General features: G+C 34.5%; 1 protein-coding gene across 2 annotated transcripts; it reads left to right on the top strand.

Annotated features, from left to right (window-relative positions):
• The first annotated feature begins 910 nt into the window (after positions 1–910).
• On the top strand, positions 911–19,613 carry LOC139138969 (metalloendopeptidase OMA1, mitochondrial-like). Of its 2 annotated transcripts, none has more exons than XM_070707622.1 (9): positions 911–1,059; positions 1,265–1,781; positions 6,247–6,475; positions 13,039–13,212; positions 13,693–13,800; positions 15,030–15,158; positions 15,904–15,978; positions 16,656–16,802; positions 17,544–19,613. In XM_070707622.1, exons 2-9 carry the CDS (start codon positions 1,432–1,434, stop codon positions 17,688–17,690), a joined length of 1,359 nt encoding a protein of 452 aa, XP_070563723.1. In that variant the 5' UTR covers positions 911–1,059; positions 1,265–1,431; the 3' UTR covers positions 17,691–19,613. The 2 variants fall into 2 exon arrangements, with proteins under 2 accessions (XP_070563723.1, XP_070563724.1); XM_070707623.1 differs by having other exon boundaries at positions 918–1,063.
• The last annotated feature ends 589 nt before the right edge of the window (positions 19,614–20,202 follow it).

Here is a 20,202-nt window from a genome sequence, read left to right on the forward strand (position 1 = left end):
GCACTCACTAAATATTTTGAAGCATTTGCAATACGCCAGTTGTTTCACTTTTCATTACCCATGATGCATTTCAAGTATTTCTACAAGGTCGTGTTCCATCCTGCCAGAGACTGTTGGTTAAATTTGCATATTTCATCAGGATGCAACCATTTTTTCAAGAGGTACTGCCTGCAATAGAAGTAATTTAGAATTTATCAAGAAAATTATTCTGGCTGTTAAACAGGGTCAGAAATGTCACGTTTTTCAATTTAAGTGCTGTCTTCTTTCTCTGATTGAGCCAGGTTTTAAAAATTGTCTTTCATTATTGAGTTGCCGGAGGATCTAAGAAAAAGGAACAGTAAAGAAACATTGTAAAATAAAATACATTTCATTCTGAGCGTTTTTTGTACGTTTTTGTCATAAAATAGTTCTCTCCCTACCATGTTGATGATTCAAAACATGTAAACTATAACACTCAGCCGCTTATCTGAGCAAAAATTCATGAAACTTTAAATATTAATCAATATTAATGTAGCGGTGAAATCAAAATGTTCACAGCAAATATTCCTTATGTCAGACCCTAAAGGCCAGATCAGTGTGGTCCAGAGTACAAGCTGCTGTTTTCCACCTTGTGGGCTATCAAATTGCAGTTGGTTATTCTTATCAACAGCAAATTTTAATAGTATTTATGATGTTGAGGTTTACTTGAATGAAGGGATGGAGACATTGACGATTATTTGGTAGGCCACTTCATTAAAGATTCTTTTATGAAAGTGGTCAGGACTTACATTTAAATAAAGAAGGAAAGTAGAGTTGTTAGCTTCTGAAATCCCATGATAAACAGATAACGTATGAGCGTCCTCTGTATCGAAAACTTTAAGTGCTTTCTTTTTTATGAAATACAATGTGAGAGGGCGCCCGCCCGAAAAATACCGATGACATGCGGAAGAAGCACTACAGTAAGAACAACACTACCGGTCACTGTTCCCATTTTGATTGCACCCCACAGATACACAAAGTTGTTCATCGGCCCGAATATGTAGGGACCCCTGGCAAAAATTACCGTCATCGTTTGAACAAGTAGGTAATATAGGGTTTTCCTAACGACTTATTACTCAAATGTACTTCCAAATACGCTGACACTGCAGTCTGCTAGTGCTATGGCAGTGTCACCTGCGTCCATGGTGTCACTCATGGATAAAATCGTGTTTTTAAGCTCGACGAGCAAGGAATGAAGAAAACACTAAAGTTTGATGTTTGAAAACACCATTTGTTACTTTTGCAGAGCTTCATATATATGGTCGACTGATCGACGTTCTCTTTGCCGTGTCCATCCACACTGAAAGAGAAACCGGAAGTGAGGTCAGGACCACATGGTTGAGTCGTTTTACTTGTAAAACGCCAAATATTAGACATTTTTAGCAACAGAGTTGTGACATTTACATAGAAGCCATGCTACTATCCAATGTGTGCAGACGTTTGACATGGAGCACGGCAGTGTATGAAATCCCACGTCTGACCTTGAGACCGGAGAGGTGTCCCGTGCTGAAACAGAACGCGCCCTCTATCAAGACGCTCTGTACTGCTGGAATCCGCTGTTCTCGCCTCAACCACAATATCAATTTCACCCAGCACTTCAGAAAGACAAACCAAATTGCACTTGAAAACAGAGGCACTATTTCAAAGCATAAAGGCATCATCAAGAGAGACTTTCAAACATCACCCAGACGCAATGTCCCTCCACTTTTTGCATGGTTGATTGCCAAACCTCTGGCCAAACTAACAGCAGTTATATCAGGCAGGTAAGATTTTTAAAGGACAAGTGAAGAAACTGGGGGTCTGGCTTAGAGGCCCACTTCACCAACCCTTGTTCTTATGTCAACCATTAACTTCAGCATTACCTTTTGATAACCAATGCATCTATTATTTGCTTCCTGTGAAATATACACGAAACAGAGAATGCATCTTTGTTGTGCTATGTCAACAGGATATATTTATTTGCTTTGTTTACAACGCACCAGAAAATTCCAAACATAAGTCTGAATCATTTTTCGAACGTTTAGAACAGTGATCACAAAATATAGCTGTTCTGGATCTGTCATGATTTTAGGGGATTTTAACGCCAGAGTAGGATTACTGCCAGATTTTATTGACAATGATTTCTCAAATCATATACCAGTTCCACCAGGATATTCTGTTGATACACATCTTAATCGCTGCAATATGGATAAGATTGAAAATAAGTATGGTAGAAACCTCATAGATTTATGTAAAACCACAATACAAGAATTATGAATGGCAGACTACCTGGAGATATTGTGGAAAATTTACATGTTACCACTGGAATGGAAACAGTGTAGTAGATTATGGTCTTGCAACAACAGACATCATCGATAACTTGAGTATTTTAAAATACACAATTTCACAATTTTTTCAGATCACTGTCAAATTTCACTCTTCTCAAACTAACAAATTTTAATCCAAGTAGTGTTAAAGATACTGTGAATTTGTTACAAATGCCCCAAAAATGGAAATGGGATAAGTTATCTGTTTTCAATTACACGGATAGATTAGCGTCAGATGAGCTACAAAAAGATTTTGCAGAATTTTTGAATACTAATATTGGTAATAACAAATCTGACATTAACTCAGCCACTAAGCATTTTAATGACATCTTAGATAAAGCCTGCAGTGGAATTTTCAATAGACAAAAGCAGAGAAAGAAAAATTTAAAGAGAAAGAAATCAAAATGGTTTGACAAAAAATGTGATGCAGCAAAAAGGGACCTAATAGCAACAGCTAAACTATTAAATAAAGCTTCATATGACAGTCAGTTAAAAATTATCTATTATACAAAGAAAAAGAGTTTAAAAAACTTGTTAAAAATAAGAAATTGCAATTCTGGCAAAACAACTTAGACAAACTAAACAGTCTACATGCCAACAATTCACATGATATGTGGAAATTGATCAAGTACTTAAAAAATAATGATAAAGATAATAATACTGGAGATTGTGTCTCAGCAGCAACATGGATGGAATTTTACAAAAATTCTTACTCAATTGAAAATGACAGGTATAATGATTTCCAACAGCAAATTATTGATAGTTTAACATCTGAAGAAACTAAGAATCAGGCTAACAGCAGCTGGATAAGTCAATAACAACTAAAAAAGTGTTATCAGCAATTAGAAATTTAAAAAGTAAAAAAGCAGCAGGGATTGATGGGTTTTGTATAGAGTTGTTAAAACATGGTTCCTCCTTTCTCTGTAAACCCTTGGCTAAATTATTTAATGCAGTTCTAGATACATCCAACTTTCCAGACATCTGGAATACAAGCATTATGACACACTTATTTAAAAAGGAGACAAATATGACCCGAAAAATTATAGGGGCATTTCTGTCGGAAGTTGTGTAGGAAAAGTTTTTTCTTACATTCTAAATGAAAGGCTAAATAGTTTTTTAGATGACAATCATATTATACATAATAATCAAGCTGGATTTCGCAAAAACCATCGCACAATAGATCACATATTTACCCTGAAGACAATAATACATAAATATATTAACAATAAGCAGAACATTTATGTTTGTTTTGTTGACTTTGCTAAGGCTTTCGACTCGGTATGGAGAGTTGGTCTTTTCCATAACTTCTCAAAAATAACATTAATGGCAAATTATACAGACTTATAAAACACATGTACACCAACACAAAAATACACATCAAAACAAATAATTTTATCTCGCCCAGCCTGAAAGTTGAAAAAGGAGTAAAACAGGGCTGTGTTTCTAAGTCCTAGTCTGTTCAATTTATATGTCAATGACTTGAAAACAAATCTAGACAAAGTAGATACTCAACCACCAGTGTTGAATAATACCCCAGTTAACTCATTATTTTACGCTGATGACCTAGTCTTAATCTCTACTTCAAAAGAAGGTTTGCAGAGGGAGTTAAATACACTACACACATTTTGCTCCAATTGGAAACTTGATGTTAATTTACAGAAAACCCAAGCAATTAATTTTAGTAAATCTCCTTTGATAGATAAACACTTATTTAACTATGGTAGTACATGCATCAAATCTGTTAAGAGCTATACATACTTAGGACTGACAATTAAATCAAATGGCAGTTTTAGTGACACAATTACAAATTTGGCTGATAAAGCAGCAAAATCTTTGTATAGTTTAAAAAGGGTTTTATTGCACAACAAAAAGATAAAATTTCCCTACATCTATTCAATGTTTTCATTAAACCTGTTTTACTGTATGGCTCAGAGATTTGGGGACAAGATTTCATGGACTACAAGAAGTGGGATAAATCAGCAATTGAAAAAACTCACCTCAAATTTTGTAAGAACATTTTACAGTGTAATAGACAAGCTTGTAATGCCGCTGTGAGGGGTGAACTAGGACAATTCCCACTTCTACTTGAGATCAACTTAATATTGTTAAACACTGGCTTCATATCGTACAACTGCCACATTGTAATCTCGCTAAAGAAGCTTTTCTGGAGCAAATGGTAAACAACACTAACAATAGATCCTGGTTTAACTGTTTAAGTGCTTTAATTAAAGACAATGGAATGGACTTTCTCCTTGATAAAGCTCCATCACTTAAACACCACAAAGTTATAACTGGTTAATGAAAACAATTTAACAAACAATTATGAGGTCTTTTGGAAAAATTTGATCACTGATGAAAATAGTAAACTAAGAATGTATGCCAAAATAAAACATAATTTTAGATTAGAACCCTACTTAACACAGTTACAAGGTGAGAAAAGAAAATTACTCACCAAACTTCGCATTAGCAATCATGATCTAGCAATTGAAAAAGGAAGACACACTGTTCCAAAAACCCCAATTACTGAAAGATACTGCAATCAGTGTAACACCAACAGTATTGAAGATGAAACACACTTTTTATTAGTCTGTCAGAAATACAAAGTCCAAAGAAAGAACTTTTTCAGTAAAATCAACTTCCAAACGACAATACTGAAAATCAGCTTATTTCTCTACTAACAAAACAAGAGTTATCTTTTAATGAACAACTTGCAGATTATATTTTTTACTTTATATAAACAAAGAAATACCTAGTTATATTTATTATTAGCTACTATTATTATACTGTAATACTTTATCTTTATTGAAGAAAATTTTAACTTATTTTTGTATCACACTTTTTATTGCCACAAATGTGATGTAAATCCTATATTTACAAGCAAGCAATAAAATATTATTATTATTATTATGTCAAGTTGCAAGTTCATACTTTGTGCTCCAAAAGAGATGGATCCACTTTCAATGAACACAAATGGGGTCACAATGGTAGGGAGATGAGATGGTTTATGGGAAAAGTTCACATCCAATGTGACAGTTCCCAGTAAATTCAACAAATGTCTTTTGTAATGAAAAGCATTGAAAAGGTTGATACAGTCCTCTTCTGGAGTACAGACGTACAACTGGACATCATGGTAATCACACCTGAGTAATTTGCAATCTTGCAATAAACATAAATAACATCCTGAATTCTGGCATCCAAGAAAGGATCTATGATGTTTTTATCAGCTTTAATTTAGAGCATGACTGTTGACACCATGTTTGTTTGAAGAAAACATAGCGGTCCAGACATTTCGCACCGAAACCAGGTTGCTCCACACAACTTCATCCAAAATCATTTCGTACCAACACCACCTCATCCCACACCACTTAGCCAAAGTACACTACCACATACTAAAACCACATCACCCCAGGTATAGTACCATCATAATACTACCAACCTGTGCTAAAACAACGATGCCACGATGTGTCACTGCGTTCTTTTTACATACATCTTGGAAGCATTACTGTGCCAGGACATTTGGCTACCACAAACCATTTATTATTTCACAAAACCATAAACGGTAGAATTAGAAAAAAGAAATTCAATGCAAACTGCTAAATGCTACAACTCATGTGCTTTGTGCAGACTTGTGCGATGTCATTTTTCAAACTTTCAAGACTTTAGTCTTTGGATTGTAGATAGATGATGAAAACTCCCATGACAACGGTGGTTGGTTATTTTCAGCTTTACCAGTTGGCGATAGTTTGATGCGAAGTGGTGTTGTTTTGGGGTAAAATGGTTTAGGGCAACATAACTCCTGGGGCGAAGAGGTTTTGGTACGAGGTTGTTAAGGTATGTAGTGGTTTTGGTGCAAAGTGTCTGGGAACCAACATAATCCACTGAGGGTCGATATGATGAAATGATAAATTCCACTTTCTTGCAGAGCTTTCAGAAAGTGGTGGCAGTCTTTGCCAAAGCAGAAACGGAAAGTCTTCCTACTTTTACTGGAAAAGAACAAGAAAAAGATAGTGATTTTTACAGGCAGCGTATGTGGCATCATTGGACTGTACTATGCGACCCACTTGGAAACAACGCCGATAACAAACAGAACTAGATTTATTGCCTTTACAAAAACACAATTCAGTGCAATCGCTGCTGAGGAATACAAACAGGTAAAAAGTCAATATTTTACTTCTTGTAAGACCAACCCACAACTCTTCATGAATTATTTCTACCGTTTATTAGCTCCGCTGTCAGCGACGCGGAGCTTATCAGATAGGTTGATTTTCCGTCGTCGTCCGTCGTCTGTCGTCGTCCGTCGTCCGTCAACAATTGCCTTCTCCTCTGAAACCGCAAGTCCAATTGCTGTGAAATTTTATATGCAGTTCACTTGAGGTCACCTCACTTCAGTTTGTTCAAATTGTGGTGAAATTTGCATATTTGTATTTTTGGGGCATTTTTTGGTGTTTTTGGTAAAAAAATCTTCTTCTCTGAAATCGCTTGTCTGATTGCTTTGAAATTTGATATGCAGTTTGCTTAGGGTGACTTCAGTCAGATTTGTTCAAATTTTGGTGAAATTTGCATATTTGTATTTTTAAGGCAATTTTTGTCATTTTTGGTAAAAAAATCTTTAAAAATCTTCTTCTTCAAAACTACTGGTCAGATAGCTTTGATATTTGGTACATAGGTCCCTAGGGATGATCTATTTCAGATTTGTTCAAATTGTGCAGAAATATGCAAATTTGCATTTTTAAGGCAATTTTTGGTCAAAAAATGTATTTCTCAAAAAGTACTGGTCTGATATTTTTGAAATTTGGTATACAGGTTTCTATTGATGAACTAAGTAATATGTATTGAATTTCTGATGAAATCTGTAATTTTGTATTTTTGGGGCAATTTTTGCCATTTTTGGTCAAAAAATGTGTATTTCCAAAACTACTCATCTGATAGCTTTGAAATTTGGTGTAAAGGATTCTACAGATGAACTAAATGACATTTGTTGAAATTATGATGAAATCTACAATTTTGTAATTTTGGGGCAGTTTTTGCCATTTTTGGTCAAAACATGTGTTTCTCAAAAAGTACTGGTCTGATAGCTTTGAAATTTGGTATACAGGTTTCTACAGATGAGCTAAGTAATATATATTGAATTTCTGATGAAATCTGTAATTTTGTATTTTTGGGGCAATTTTTGCCATTTTTGGTCAAAAAATGTGTATTTCCAAAACTACTCATCTGATAGCTTTGAAATTTGGTGTACAGGTTCCTACAGATGAACTAAATGATAGGTATTGAAATTATGATGAAATATGCAATTTTGTAATTTTGGGGCAATTTTTGCCATTTTTGGTCAAAACATGTGTTTCTCAAAAAGTACTGGTCTGATAGCTTTGAAATTTGGTATACAGGTTTCTAAAGATGAGCTAAGTAATATATATTGAATTTCTGATGAACTAAATGATATTTATTGAAATAATGATGAAATCTGCAATTTTGAATTTTTGGGGCAATTTTTCCCATTTTTGGTCAAAAAATGTGTTTCTCAAAAAGTACTTGTGTAACAGCTTTGAAATTTGGTATACAGGTTTCTATAGATGAACTAAATTTGATCTTTTGAAATTATGATGAAATCTGCAATTTTTAGCTCCCATAGCCATATGTATATATGGCAATGGAAGCTATTCTTATAGGCTAGGGAAATGTCTGTATGTATGTATGTCTGTATGTCTGTATGTCTGTATGTCTGTCCGTCAACATCAAAAACTCCAAAACCACTGTACATTTCATCTTGATATTTGGTGTGTACATGGATGATGGGCTGTAGATGAGATTTTGTTCAAATGAAGTTGTCATTGCCAAAAATATGCAAATTAAGTGAAAAAATGTAAAAACAGTCAAAATTGAAAAAACTCAATAACCACTGAGCAGATTACATGAAAAATTAGCATGTAAGTACTTTGGGCTGACATGAAATGATTGTGCACATCTTGGGTCAGTATCTTGGACTTGCTATTTTTCATGAATTTTTTTGTAATTTTCTCCCATTTTTGGTCAAAAATCTCCTGCTCTGAAACCACAAGTCCGATTGATTTGAAACTTGGTATGGAGTGCATAGGAGTGACCTTTCCCAAATTTGGGCAAATCGTGGTGAAATTTGCATATTTTTAGTTTACACGTCCATAGACTCCCATGTATAAGGCAGATCTCCATAGACTCCCATGTATAAGGCCACAAAAAATAAAAATTTAGTTTCTCATCGTATTCATATTGCAAAAAGGATGCAGTGACACAATTTTTAGTCCCCACGGATGAAGTCCAGTGAGCTTATAGATTGGGTCATGTCCGTCTGTTCGTCCATCTGTGAGTCCATCCGTTCACGCAGATATCTCGGATATTTTGACAAAATGTCATGTGACCTTGATGACCTTTGATCTCAAATATACATATTTGTCCATAACTCAGTAACCACAAGTGCTACCACCCTTCATATATGGTATGATGGGACAGCTTATGACGCCACATATTGTACCTCATTAATTATGCACATATCTAATTTTGAGCGAGCCAATAGAGCAGAGGTCTGATTTTTGGTATATAGGGATAACTTAGCAAAACAATTTTTTTGACAAAATGTCACGTGACCTCGGTGACCTTTGACCTCAAATATACATATTTGTCCATAACTCAGTAACCACAAGTGCTACAGCCTTCATGTATGGTATGATGGGACACCTTATGACGCCACATATTGTACCTCATTAATTATGCACATATCTAATTTTGAGCGAGCCAATAGAGCTAGAGGTCTGATTTTTGGTATATAGGGATAACTTAGCAGTACAATTTTTTTGACAAAATGTCACGTGACCTCGGTGACCTTTGACCTCAAATATACATATTTGTCCATAACTCAGTAACCACAAGTGCTACAGCCTTCATGTATGGTATGATGGGACACCTTATGACGCCACATATTGTACCTCATTAATTATGCACATATCTAATTTTGAGCAAGCCAATAGAGCTAGAGGTCTGATTTTTTGCTCACGTGTTCACACACGTGAGCATATGGTTTAGCCATGTCTGTCTGTGTGTGTGTGTGTGTGTGTGTGTGTGTCTGTGTGTGTGTCCGTGTGTCTGTATCCCCATTATCTCAAAAACGGCTGAACGTATTTCAGTCAAATTTGGTAGACATCTTCAGAATTCAAATGGCTAGAACTGAAAAGGTTTTGGTGGGCGTGGCTTGCATACTTTTTGTTAATTTGCATAATTAATGATTTTAGAGAAAACAGATATACATTAAAACAACTGCACACAATTTGATGAGATTTGCTACAAATGTTGATCACACCTATATATATCAGCAGTGGGAACCATTAAGGGGTGACGTGAAAGATAGTTGCTAATTTGCATATTTAATGAACTTTCCTAATTAGGGATATATATCTGATTTGACATGATCAAAATTGACCAAACTTGCTACATGTATTGAAGATACTATGATACAATATTATTGAAAGTCATTTAGCATTTTCTCTTCAGGTAATTCCTAATTTGCATATTTAATGAACTTTCCTAATTAGGGATATATATCTGAATTGACTTGACCAAAGTTGACAAAACTTGCTACATGTATTGGAGATATTATAATACAACATTATTGAAAATCATAAAGCATTTTTACTTCAGTTAATTCCTAATTTACATATTTGATGAACTTTGCTAATTAGGGATGTATATCTGAATTGACTGGACCAAAATTTATGAAACTTGCTATATACATTAAAGACACTATGATACAACATTATTGAAAGTCATTTAACAGTTTTACTTCAGCCAATTCAGAATTTGCATATTTAATGAATTTTCATAATTTGGGATATTTATCTATATTGACTTGATGAAACTTGCTATGTACATTAAAGACAGTCATTAAGCATTTTCTCTTCAGCCAATTCCTAATTTGCATATTTAATGAACTTTCCTAATTAGGGATATATATCTGAATCGACTTGACCAAAGTTGACAAAACTTGCTACTTTTATTGCATATACCATGATACAACATTATTGAAAATCATTAAGCATTTTTACTTAAGCCAATTCCTAATTTACATATTTAATGAACTTTGCTTATTAGGGATATATACTGGGATTTACTTGATCAAAGTTGGCAAAACATGCTATGTACATTGATGATTATACCAGGTTAAAACAATATCAAAAGTCATTTCATTTTTTCATGTCCGCTGATTTATAATTTGCATATCTAATGAGCTTTCACAGCTCGGCATATATGGCTTGAAGGACTTGGCCAATGGTAATTACACTTACTATATAAAGTGGTGATACAATGACAGCAGTTAAAGAACTTTAATGTTTTTATTTCAGCTAATTACATATTTGTATACTTCATGACCTAATCGGCAGTGATTATTGTTCATTATGTTGATCATAATACTTTCAATGAAGTTGTAAACATGTGGCAAAGGTTCAATTTTACACAACTGCAATATATAATGAAACACGTGAGCATTTTCAGTTCATATCTGGTTGGTATATAGGGATAACTTAGCAATACAATTTTTTTGACAAAATGTCACGTGACCTTGGTGACCTTTGACCTCAAATATACATATTTGTCCATAACTCAGTAACCACAAGTGCTACAGCCTTCATGTATGGTATGATGGGACACCTTATGACGCCACATATTGTACCTCATTAATTATGCACATATCTAATTTTGAGCGAGCCAATAGAGCTAGAGGTCTGATTTTTGGTATATAGGGATAACTTAGCAAAATGTCACGTGACCTCGGTGACCTTTGACCTCAAATATACATATTTGTCCATAACTCGGTAACCACAAGTGCTACACCCTTCATGTTTGGTATGATGGGACACCTTATGACGCCACATATTGTACCTCAATAATTATGCGCATATCTCATTCTGAGCGAGCCAATAGAGCTGGATGTCTGATTTTTCGTATATAGGGATAACTATAGGAGAGAAATTTTTTGACCAAATGTCATGTGACCTCGATGACCTTTTACCTAAAATATATGTTTATGTCAATAAATAGTAACCACAAGTGCTATGTCCTTTGTATTTAGTAGGATGGGAGACCTTATGACAACACACGCTTTACCTCATTAATTATGTACACATCTAATTCTGGGCAAGCGAATAGAGCTAGAGATCTGATTTTTTGGCATATAGGGATTAATTAGCAATATAATTTTTTTTTTCAAAATGTCATGTGACCTCGATGACCTTTGACCTTGATTATACATATATATGCATATTTCAGTAACCACAAGTTCTATACCCTCCAATTTTGATAGGATATTAGACCTTAAGATGTCACATCTTGTACCTCATTTATAATGCGCATATGTATTTCTTGGCTGGCCAATACTGCTAGAGGTCTGATCTTTTTTCCCGATTTAGAACCGTAACGTAGACATGCCTCATGTGTTTCAAATTGGGAACAACGACATAGACCTATGTGCCCATAGATCTCAACATATACACTCCAGCGATACTTCTTAATGACCACATTTTCCTGCCCCATCAAGACTAATACTCCTGTTACAAGTGGGGACTATGTCATTGGAAATGACTTGTTGAGTTAATGGTTGTATCACAGTATTCGATATATCTAATTCTGTATTTTTTCCATTTTATATTCTGAATAATTACATTAAACATATTTCACTGTCTCCAGTACATTACATTTAAGTATTTTCACTTCATGCACTTTATCCCTTTCACACATGTTCAAATATCTGACCAGAGAACAAACACTAAATAGTCCAGGATGGGAGCTACAGTGTCATTGACGCTATTTTTATTTTTGGGGGCAATTGTTGCCATTTTTGGTCAAAAATTTTTTCTCAAAAATTACACATCAGATAACTTTGGTCGACATGTTCGTAGGGATGATCCTATGTGATACATTCAAAGTATGCTGAAATCTTCAATTGTATATTTTTGCAGCTTATTTTAGCCATTTTTTTCTGGCCACTGCATTGAGCTATCAAAGATTTCCACCTTCATCAACATGTGTCAAAAATAGTTATTCTCTATATAAACACAGCGGAGCTATATCGGCTGCTAGGTCGCTTTTTTCCATATAGTGCTGGAGTCAACAAACAACCAGAACCAGTGTGTTGGAAATAGCTAGTTTCCATCAACACAGATGATTTCTGTCATCTGTTTAATGTATTCGCTTATATAGTTTTCATAACTGAGAAATCTTGATTTTCCTTTTTATTTTATGAACTTAGTTATTCTGAAATGCATAATCTCCTTTTGGGGTTTCCATCATCATATGTGATAATTTCATAATTTTCTTGTAGTTGTGTAAATAATTCATGCATACAACCATGGTTCACTAATGACACTATTGCAGAGGCTCATGGTAGTACTTGCAATATAGCCTGATTCTCATACTTTGAAACTTTAAAAATAATAAAATATACAAAAATGTTGTCTTGAGGGCTCATTAAACAAGTGTTACATTAATGTAGTTTTGAGAGATATGTGCACTTTTTTCAGTATAAACAGTTTTTGCATTGGTGTCATTGATTCTTTTTATTTTATTTTTCATTTGTTGCAGGCTGTGGAAATGTCTTCCTGATTAAAAAATATCATACCAAACCTGTCATTTTTCTGCTACAAAACTGAAGCAGTAATGTGGTTTTTCATGATTTTGCTCTTTTTTTCAGTTTCTAGAGAAGTACAGTGACTCTATGGTCGACTCCAGCCATCCGGTCTATGATTTGGTTGTCAAGGTGACAGAACGACTACTAGATGCCAACAGAGAAGTTAATGAACTTCAGGGAAAATCATGGTCTGTACATATCATCAATGAACCAGAGCAAAATGCCTTTGTTTTACCAGTGAGTTAAGTCATGATCCTTTGAAAAATGTTTAAAATAACAATTTCTGATGTGTAGCAGTTTCTTCATCAGCACGAGCCTACAGAGTTCAAGTGATAAACTACAGACATATATGTCCTAATCATGGTACAAAGTTGGTTCATATATGGATTATTGTTCTTTCACTCTTCTTTTTGGTGCAAATATTCAACATTTCACAGTTAAAAAACTCCACACCAGAAAACTGACCTATGATCATACTACCAAATTTCAATGAGCTATGGTCCATCTTTGTGGGGTTTTTTCTACTTTCAACTTCAAACAATTCAGGTTTGTCACCATACTGAAAAATATCTTTGACCAAATGTGATGTTACAAAATGGAAGACGGTATCTTCACTGAGAAGAAGGCAAGGACAAGAATGTAAACAACCTAGTACCTGACAAAGACGATGGTTATAGAGTGTGTCAGATCAAGCTTTCTTTCTTCTTTTTTTCTCAGAATGGTGAAATATTTGTGTTCATTGGAATATTGAAAACTGTGGCAAACGAAGACCAGCTTGGAATAATCCTTGGTCATGAAATTGCACATGTTGTACTGGGACATGCTGTAAGTGTTACCAATGAAAAACAGACAGTTCAATAAATTAATAGCAAACATGCCTATCCGTTGTCCAAAAATCATACAGGGTTTGTACGGTCCTGGAAAACCCTGGAAAACCCTGGAATTTTATTTTTAGCCCTGGAAAACCCTGGAAAAATGTGATTTAGCCCTGGAAAACCCTGGAAAATGAAGATACTTGAGACTGATGTAATTGAACTTAACAAATTTGATAATAAATAATTCAGAAAGCTGAATCTGCAGGGAAATGTCTTTTGTCGCAAAGTTAAATAGTCTTAGGAGTGCAAATTCTAAGACTGCAAAAGAGAAAAACAAACTGAAATACAATCAGTAGCTATACAGTTAGAAGAAAAAGCTCAGGAATTAAAGCAGTAGATAGGTACGGTGTGTCAATAGAAGTAGAATATAAATTTATTTTCATGGTCAAGAGCCCTGGAAAATTACTTGATTTTAGTTGAAATAGCCCTGGAAAACTGGTCAAAAAACCCTGGAAAGCCCTGGAATTTTATTTGTCCCAAGGTGTACGAACCCTGATCATAGTTCAAAAGCTGTATTACACAGTTATACCATGGAGGTATCAGCTCATTGCTATCTCTATTGTTAGACCCATCAGATACTGTGCATTTATATGGCATCATTGAATATAAATCTAAATCCAATTTAGAAAAATTACAATAAAACAAGATTCGACTTTGATCATTGCTGCATAAAGGGTAAATTTGATATTAGAGCTTACTTCTACAATATGTCACCACAAACAAAACAGTAACTGTGTTTTTTGCCCATTCAATGGTAGCCAGGTGTTGACCTCATCAACTGCATTCCACAACAGTGTCAACAAATAACCCAATTATCTATATGCATTAAACAACTCAGATAGTTTGTATTTGGACTAGTCACTGATAAGGGCAAGTTGTGACAGAACAAATGTACAGCATAGAAATATTCTTATAGGTTAGACATAGACTCTGGAGTGTCTGTGATTTGGATAAGCAAGTGAAAATTGTGAAAAAAGAGGTAATTTTTCCACAGCGAAGTATTTAGACATTTGAATTCCCTATGGTTGCAGTACTTCTTGTACAAAACTTATAGATTGTGTTAAAAGCGTAAAAGCTACAATGAAGTTATTTACATTTGTAATACCAGAATACTGTCTGTAATGCAAAACTTTGTCGCAGTATCTTGTTGATGATATACTGTCTTGCCTTTGTCTTCAGTCAGAGCAGATCAGCTTTACAGAGTTAGTGGATGGATTGTCTATTATACTCCTGGCAGCAATCTGGGCATTCTTACCAAATGATGGTATAGCACTGGTGGCACAGTGGTTTAAAAATAGAGTGATACAGGTGAGCTTTTATGTTATATGCAAATTATAGTATAACAATAGTAAAGTGAGTCTCTGACATGCAAATGATTGTATAGTGGTGATAACACAGTTGTTTAGAAAAGACCTAAGTGAATGATCTGTGTTTATGCAAGGCCAGGAATTCATACTTCAAAGAATCACATTATACTTTAGTGATGTTTTGTCTGGGAACAGCCGTGCATATTCGGAGTGAAAAAGAATGCTACTCAAGCCATGGGGATAAATTAGCATTTGATAACGTGTAATCAGTTTCGATTGTTAGTCAGCAAGTCAGAGAGATTGAGATTCTTAAGATGGCATAGACTCTATATCTGCTGTTTATCAATAATGATGAAACATCTCCAAATTTTATATTTACCTTGTCAACATAGCTATTTTGATAGTCTTCAAAATCATAAGTTTTCTGCTGATGTGCAGCGTGCTCGGAAGGTTATATCTGATTGGTCGATTGTCATTATTCACAGCAACTTAGGGAGTCTTTTGTATTATTTTAGTATAAGGGTAAGATTCAGCCACCCAATTGGATATCAGCTTCCGAGACGCTGCACATCAGTCCTAAGTTTTTAACCCCTGCGTGGATGAGAGTGGACATGGCAGTGTTTGTTGGGTCATGTTTTGGATAAACATTCAACCAAGAGACCTCTATTTTATAGGTTACCGATAATGCTCTTATTTGATGAAAGTATTAATTAACAGTAGCCTATGGTGCAATTATTTCTCCACAGCTTTTACTTTCAATGCCGTACAGCCGACAGCTAGAGACAGAAGCTGATGAAGTTGGTTTGCTGTTGGCGGCCAGGGTAGGTGAATTCTTTCTGAAATGTAATTTCTTCAAAAAATAAGGATGAGAAAAATGCACATTGGACATCACTTTATTCACTACAAGTAACTATTATGTTTCTCAAATTATCAAGTTTGACTCGGTAACAAGGATGGAATCACACTCGTTATTTGGGTTATTTTCCTCATATTCTGTTTCTTCTGGTTTTTAAAGAAAAGTAAAGAGACACGGAAATATATTCTGTCTGTTTAATTCTGTCTCTCTGTTGGGGATTTTATCAGACACAAAGAAATTGAAACTGACAGAAAATTCTGTTTGCCTTTTTCCACTTGAAAACAATCTGAACAGCCAGACAAAAAGAAATGTTCTCTACTTACAACCAATTTTTTTTCCGCCTTTCACAAATCTTTCGTGTAATCTCAAGTTAATTTTAGACAAAAACCGTCATAACCAATTCAATTTGACAAAGAGTTTGAAAATACAAATTGGACTAGATACATACATTCTTAGTAATATATTTGGCTGGATGAGTGTGTCTGTACCAGAATAAAAGTTTCATATTACACTTGTGCCAAGCAGCTTATGACCTTGTTTTAGTGTAATTAAATTGAACTGATGCAAGAGATTAGTGCAAAAACATCATTATTTATTATTATTTAGAATATTCTTGCTCAAATGTAGTGGCATTTTTTGTAGGCATGCTTTGATGTGAGAGAAAGCAGTGCATTCTGGGAGTGCATGGCTCTTGAAAGTGATGCTGAAGGCAAAGATAATATAGAGTTCTTATCAACTCATCCAAGCCATCAAACCAGAGCTGATCATCTGGATCAACTTATACCAAAGGTAGGTAATTTGGCAGCTTGCCAAATTTGGTTGCCATGGCCACATCTTATGATTTAATTTTTCTTATCACCTAATTTTTGACATTTATCCTAGGAGACAACACACAGATTGGTAATCTTGTCTTATTCACTACTGCCTTGTAAAACTAGAGATAATTGTGTACAATAATATTTCAAGCATCTATTTCCCAGGTGATTTAGTCCCTTTTCTTTGATGGGTTTAGTCTAGTTTACAATCACCAAGTTGAATATGGCTGTCTGCAAGTGATGTTGTTGTTCTCTCATTGATATGCAAAAATAATTATTTGTCTGCCAATTTAGATAACTATATTTGAAAATTGTGCATGTGACAACAACTAAAATAATTTCACGAGCGACTTCCAACACTATACCTTGAACATAAGAAAAAACATGTTACTGGCTGAGACAACGAAGTGCAGCAACAGCCATGCATGCAACACTGACAAAATTTGTCCACATTTCAAGTGACAGTGTCCAATGTCGTACATGTGCAGCTATATGTAGTAACAAACCTGCCACTGCAAACAACCCTATTCAACTGAAAGTATGCGCAACATTTGATGAATTTGCTAAACCACACCGTCTTCAGTCTTTAGAGATGTTGAAATAAGACATTCAACAAAATCCAAATGATAGATATTGTAAATATTATTTCAGAGTGACATAATCCGTAGACACATTCATTTTTGATGATGAATCTTTCATTATTTTTCAATAACAGGCGATTGAAATGCGAGCAGAATGTAAATGTCCGTCTCTTCCTCTGAAAGATCCCAGAGAAATGGTGAAGAAACTACGATCCCACATCAACGAGATGCAGAATGGAAACGTTGTAGTTTTACCGTCCGGAGTGTCAATAAAAGTGTGAACAACGGAATTAAGATGACATGGAATGGAAAATTCTGCTGGATGTAAATGAAAAAGTGAAACAAAACCTACTGAAATAATTCAGAAATAATTTACACTTGGTGAAATTCTGTTTGTCTGTAAAAACAAAAATATAATGATGTCACCTTGAAAATTTCCAAAATTTTGATTTAGGTTTGAATATCTTTGTCATTGCTAGCATTAGAGGCATATCTGTCACTGTGCGTGTCACTTATCCAAGCAGTTTTGTTTACTCAATCTGAACATATGAATTTTATCAAAATATGACTTAAAACCTACATTTTTTTGCTGTTTCAAATTTTGATTTTGACTTTATAACAAAGCGTTTTCTCCCCAAAGGTGGTAAAACAAGTTACTGAGGTTTGGATTGGCACCAAGCTTCTATTATTTTTAGTTTAGTGTTTTACTTGTAAGGATTTGCATCTCAGTGGCATGGATGAAATTTTGAGTTTTAAATTGATCATGGATCAGTGTTAGTTTACCATCATGTGATTATGAATTGGCAATAAAGTAAACAGGGCATAAGAAAATTTGGAAAATCTTGATTAAGATTTATCTCCAGTGTGCCAATAAATTACACATATTGACCAGGAAACAACTGAAATCCCAGCACTCCTAGCATATGATTACGTCTCACCGAATATAATGACAAAAACAACGAGACTGTGAAAATAAATCTTGAAATTGAGGACAAAATCATACTGAAAATTTACAATGTATTGAATCATGCTGAACACTCAATGGTCTACAGGATTAATAATCATGGAGAGTGATTCAAATAGTCTGCAGTTGATTTGTCATGAATAATTAATGAAAGACTTGCCTATGAAATTGTTTGAGTTAACATTCTGTTTTTAATGTAGAATGTGCTGTGACGATAGATATTCAGACTCTCAAACTTTTGTCATTCTTTTTTGGTCTATTACTTTTAGGGGGCTCATTTTGAACATCATGGAATAATTGTCACCAGCATATGTTTTTGATCATCCAAAATTTTACTTTTCTCCCATAAAGTCAACACAGGGATGGCGGCCATTTTGAATTTCAAGTGTCAGTGAATACTGGATAATTTCATTCTGTCCTACTGAATTTTGCATGTTGACTTTTGATTTTTATACTTAATTTCTAAAATTTGAATTTCTTTTTCTGAAAATTTATGCAAAAGATTAAGTCTTTAAATTTTGATGTGCAAAGTACCTTGATTGTGTTGGTAAATATTTATTTTAAAATGAATTTTGATTTCATGATTTACAGTATAATACTTTTGATGTGTTGTTATTTTTAAGTACAAAAAATTTCCTTTCCAAATATTAGGAGATAAATTATCCCAGTACTGCTTTTCAACACTCTTGATGATTTTAGCTTTTCCTAATAAAGACATGAAATTAAGTGTCATTCTCATCACCAGTGCTGTCATTGACCAATCAGTGAGGATTTCTCATTTTACTGTTGTACATCACCAGTAAACTTGTAAGGTTACCATTCATTGGTGAATTTTACAGTGGATAGATTAACCCAACATGGACGTACAGAAAAAATGATTCTGGTGAAATGTAACATTTGTGCTTGTAAAAATATTATCTCGGTAACAATGACCAGCAGATAACAGAAACTGCCCTGCTGGTCATTTTACACATATCGGTGATCTACACGAGTTACTAATCCATGATGGTATAAATGGCAGATGCTTTGTTTTGAACAATTAACTATTTACATTCTGTTATACATTCATGAATGTTTTCATTGACATTTAACAATTGTAAAACATGCAACAGTAGAACAAACCTCAAAGCTTTCACTGAACAAAATGGAGAGAGGAAATACTTTTATTTATTTCTAAATTGGTTACTTTATCACAGCTGCACAGCTTCACTCAATACGGAATCTTTGAACTACCACCCTATGGCAAGTCCATTGTGAATTTACTCCACACAAAATGTACAACCATTCCAAGTTAAATTTTGAAGTAAATCTCTGTTCTGCCCTTGACATCTCCAAAATTATCACAAATTCACAGACAATAAAATATACATTCAGACAATTCATAGGCATGGAACAGACGATTTGTCAAATCATACAGAACTTTAAATGAAATAGATCAAAAGGAAATTTATTAGAAAAACTTCTTCATCAGTCAGCAATACCAATCAATTTGGACAAAAGGTACTTTATCAGCTGTCATAAAAATACTGTCAAGGACAGTGTGCTGATATTTGGTTTGAATTGGTCCATCAAGAAATATTTAAACCAGAAAAACAAGTATGACATAAGTAAATAAGGTCTGAAACTTTAGGTACTGGAGGTCAACTTTAGGAACAGGCTTAGCATAGGAATGTTTCAACACAGTCCTTCAAGGTTCCAGCAGGTCTGCCAATATGTATCAGTTCATGAACAATGACAGGAAATGACTCAAGGTCAGTGGAGTAGCCTGTTTCAGTTACTGCCACCACTCCTACACATAATAGGTACACTGCATACAAATAGGTTAGAGA

This window comes from Ptychodera flava, chromosome 8 (assembly GCF_041260155.1).
Source record: "Ptychodera flava strain L36383 chromosome 8, AS_Pfla_20210202, whole genome shotgun sequence".
Lineage (NCBI taxonomy): Eukaryota > Metazoa > Hemichordata > Enteropneusta > Ptychoderidae > Ptychodera > Ptychodera flava.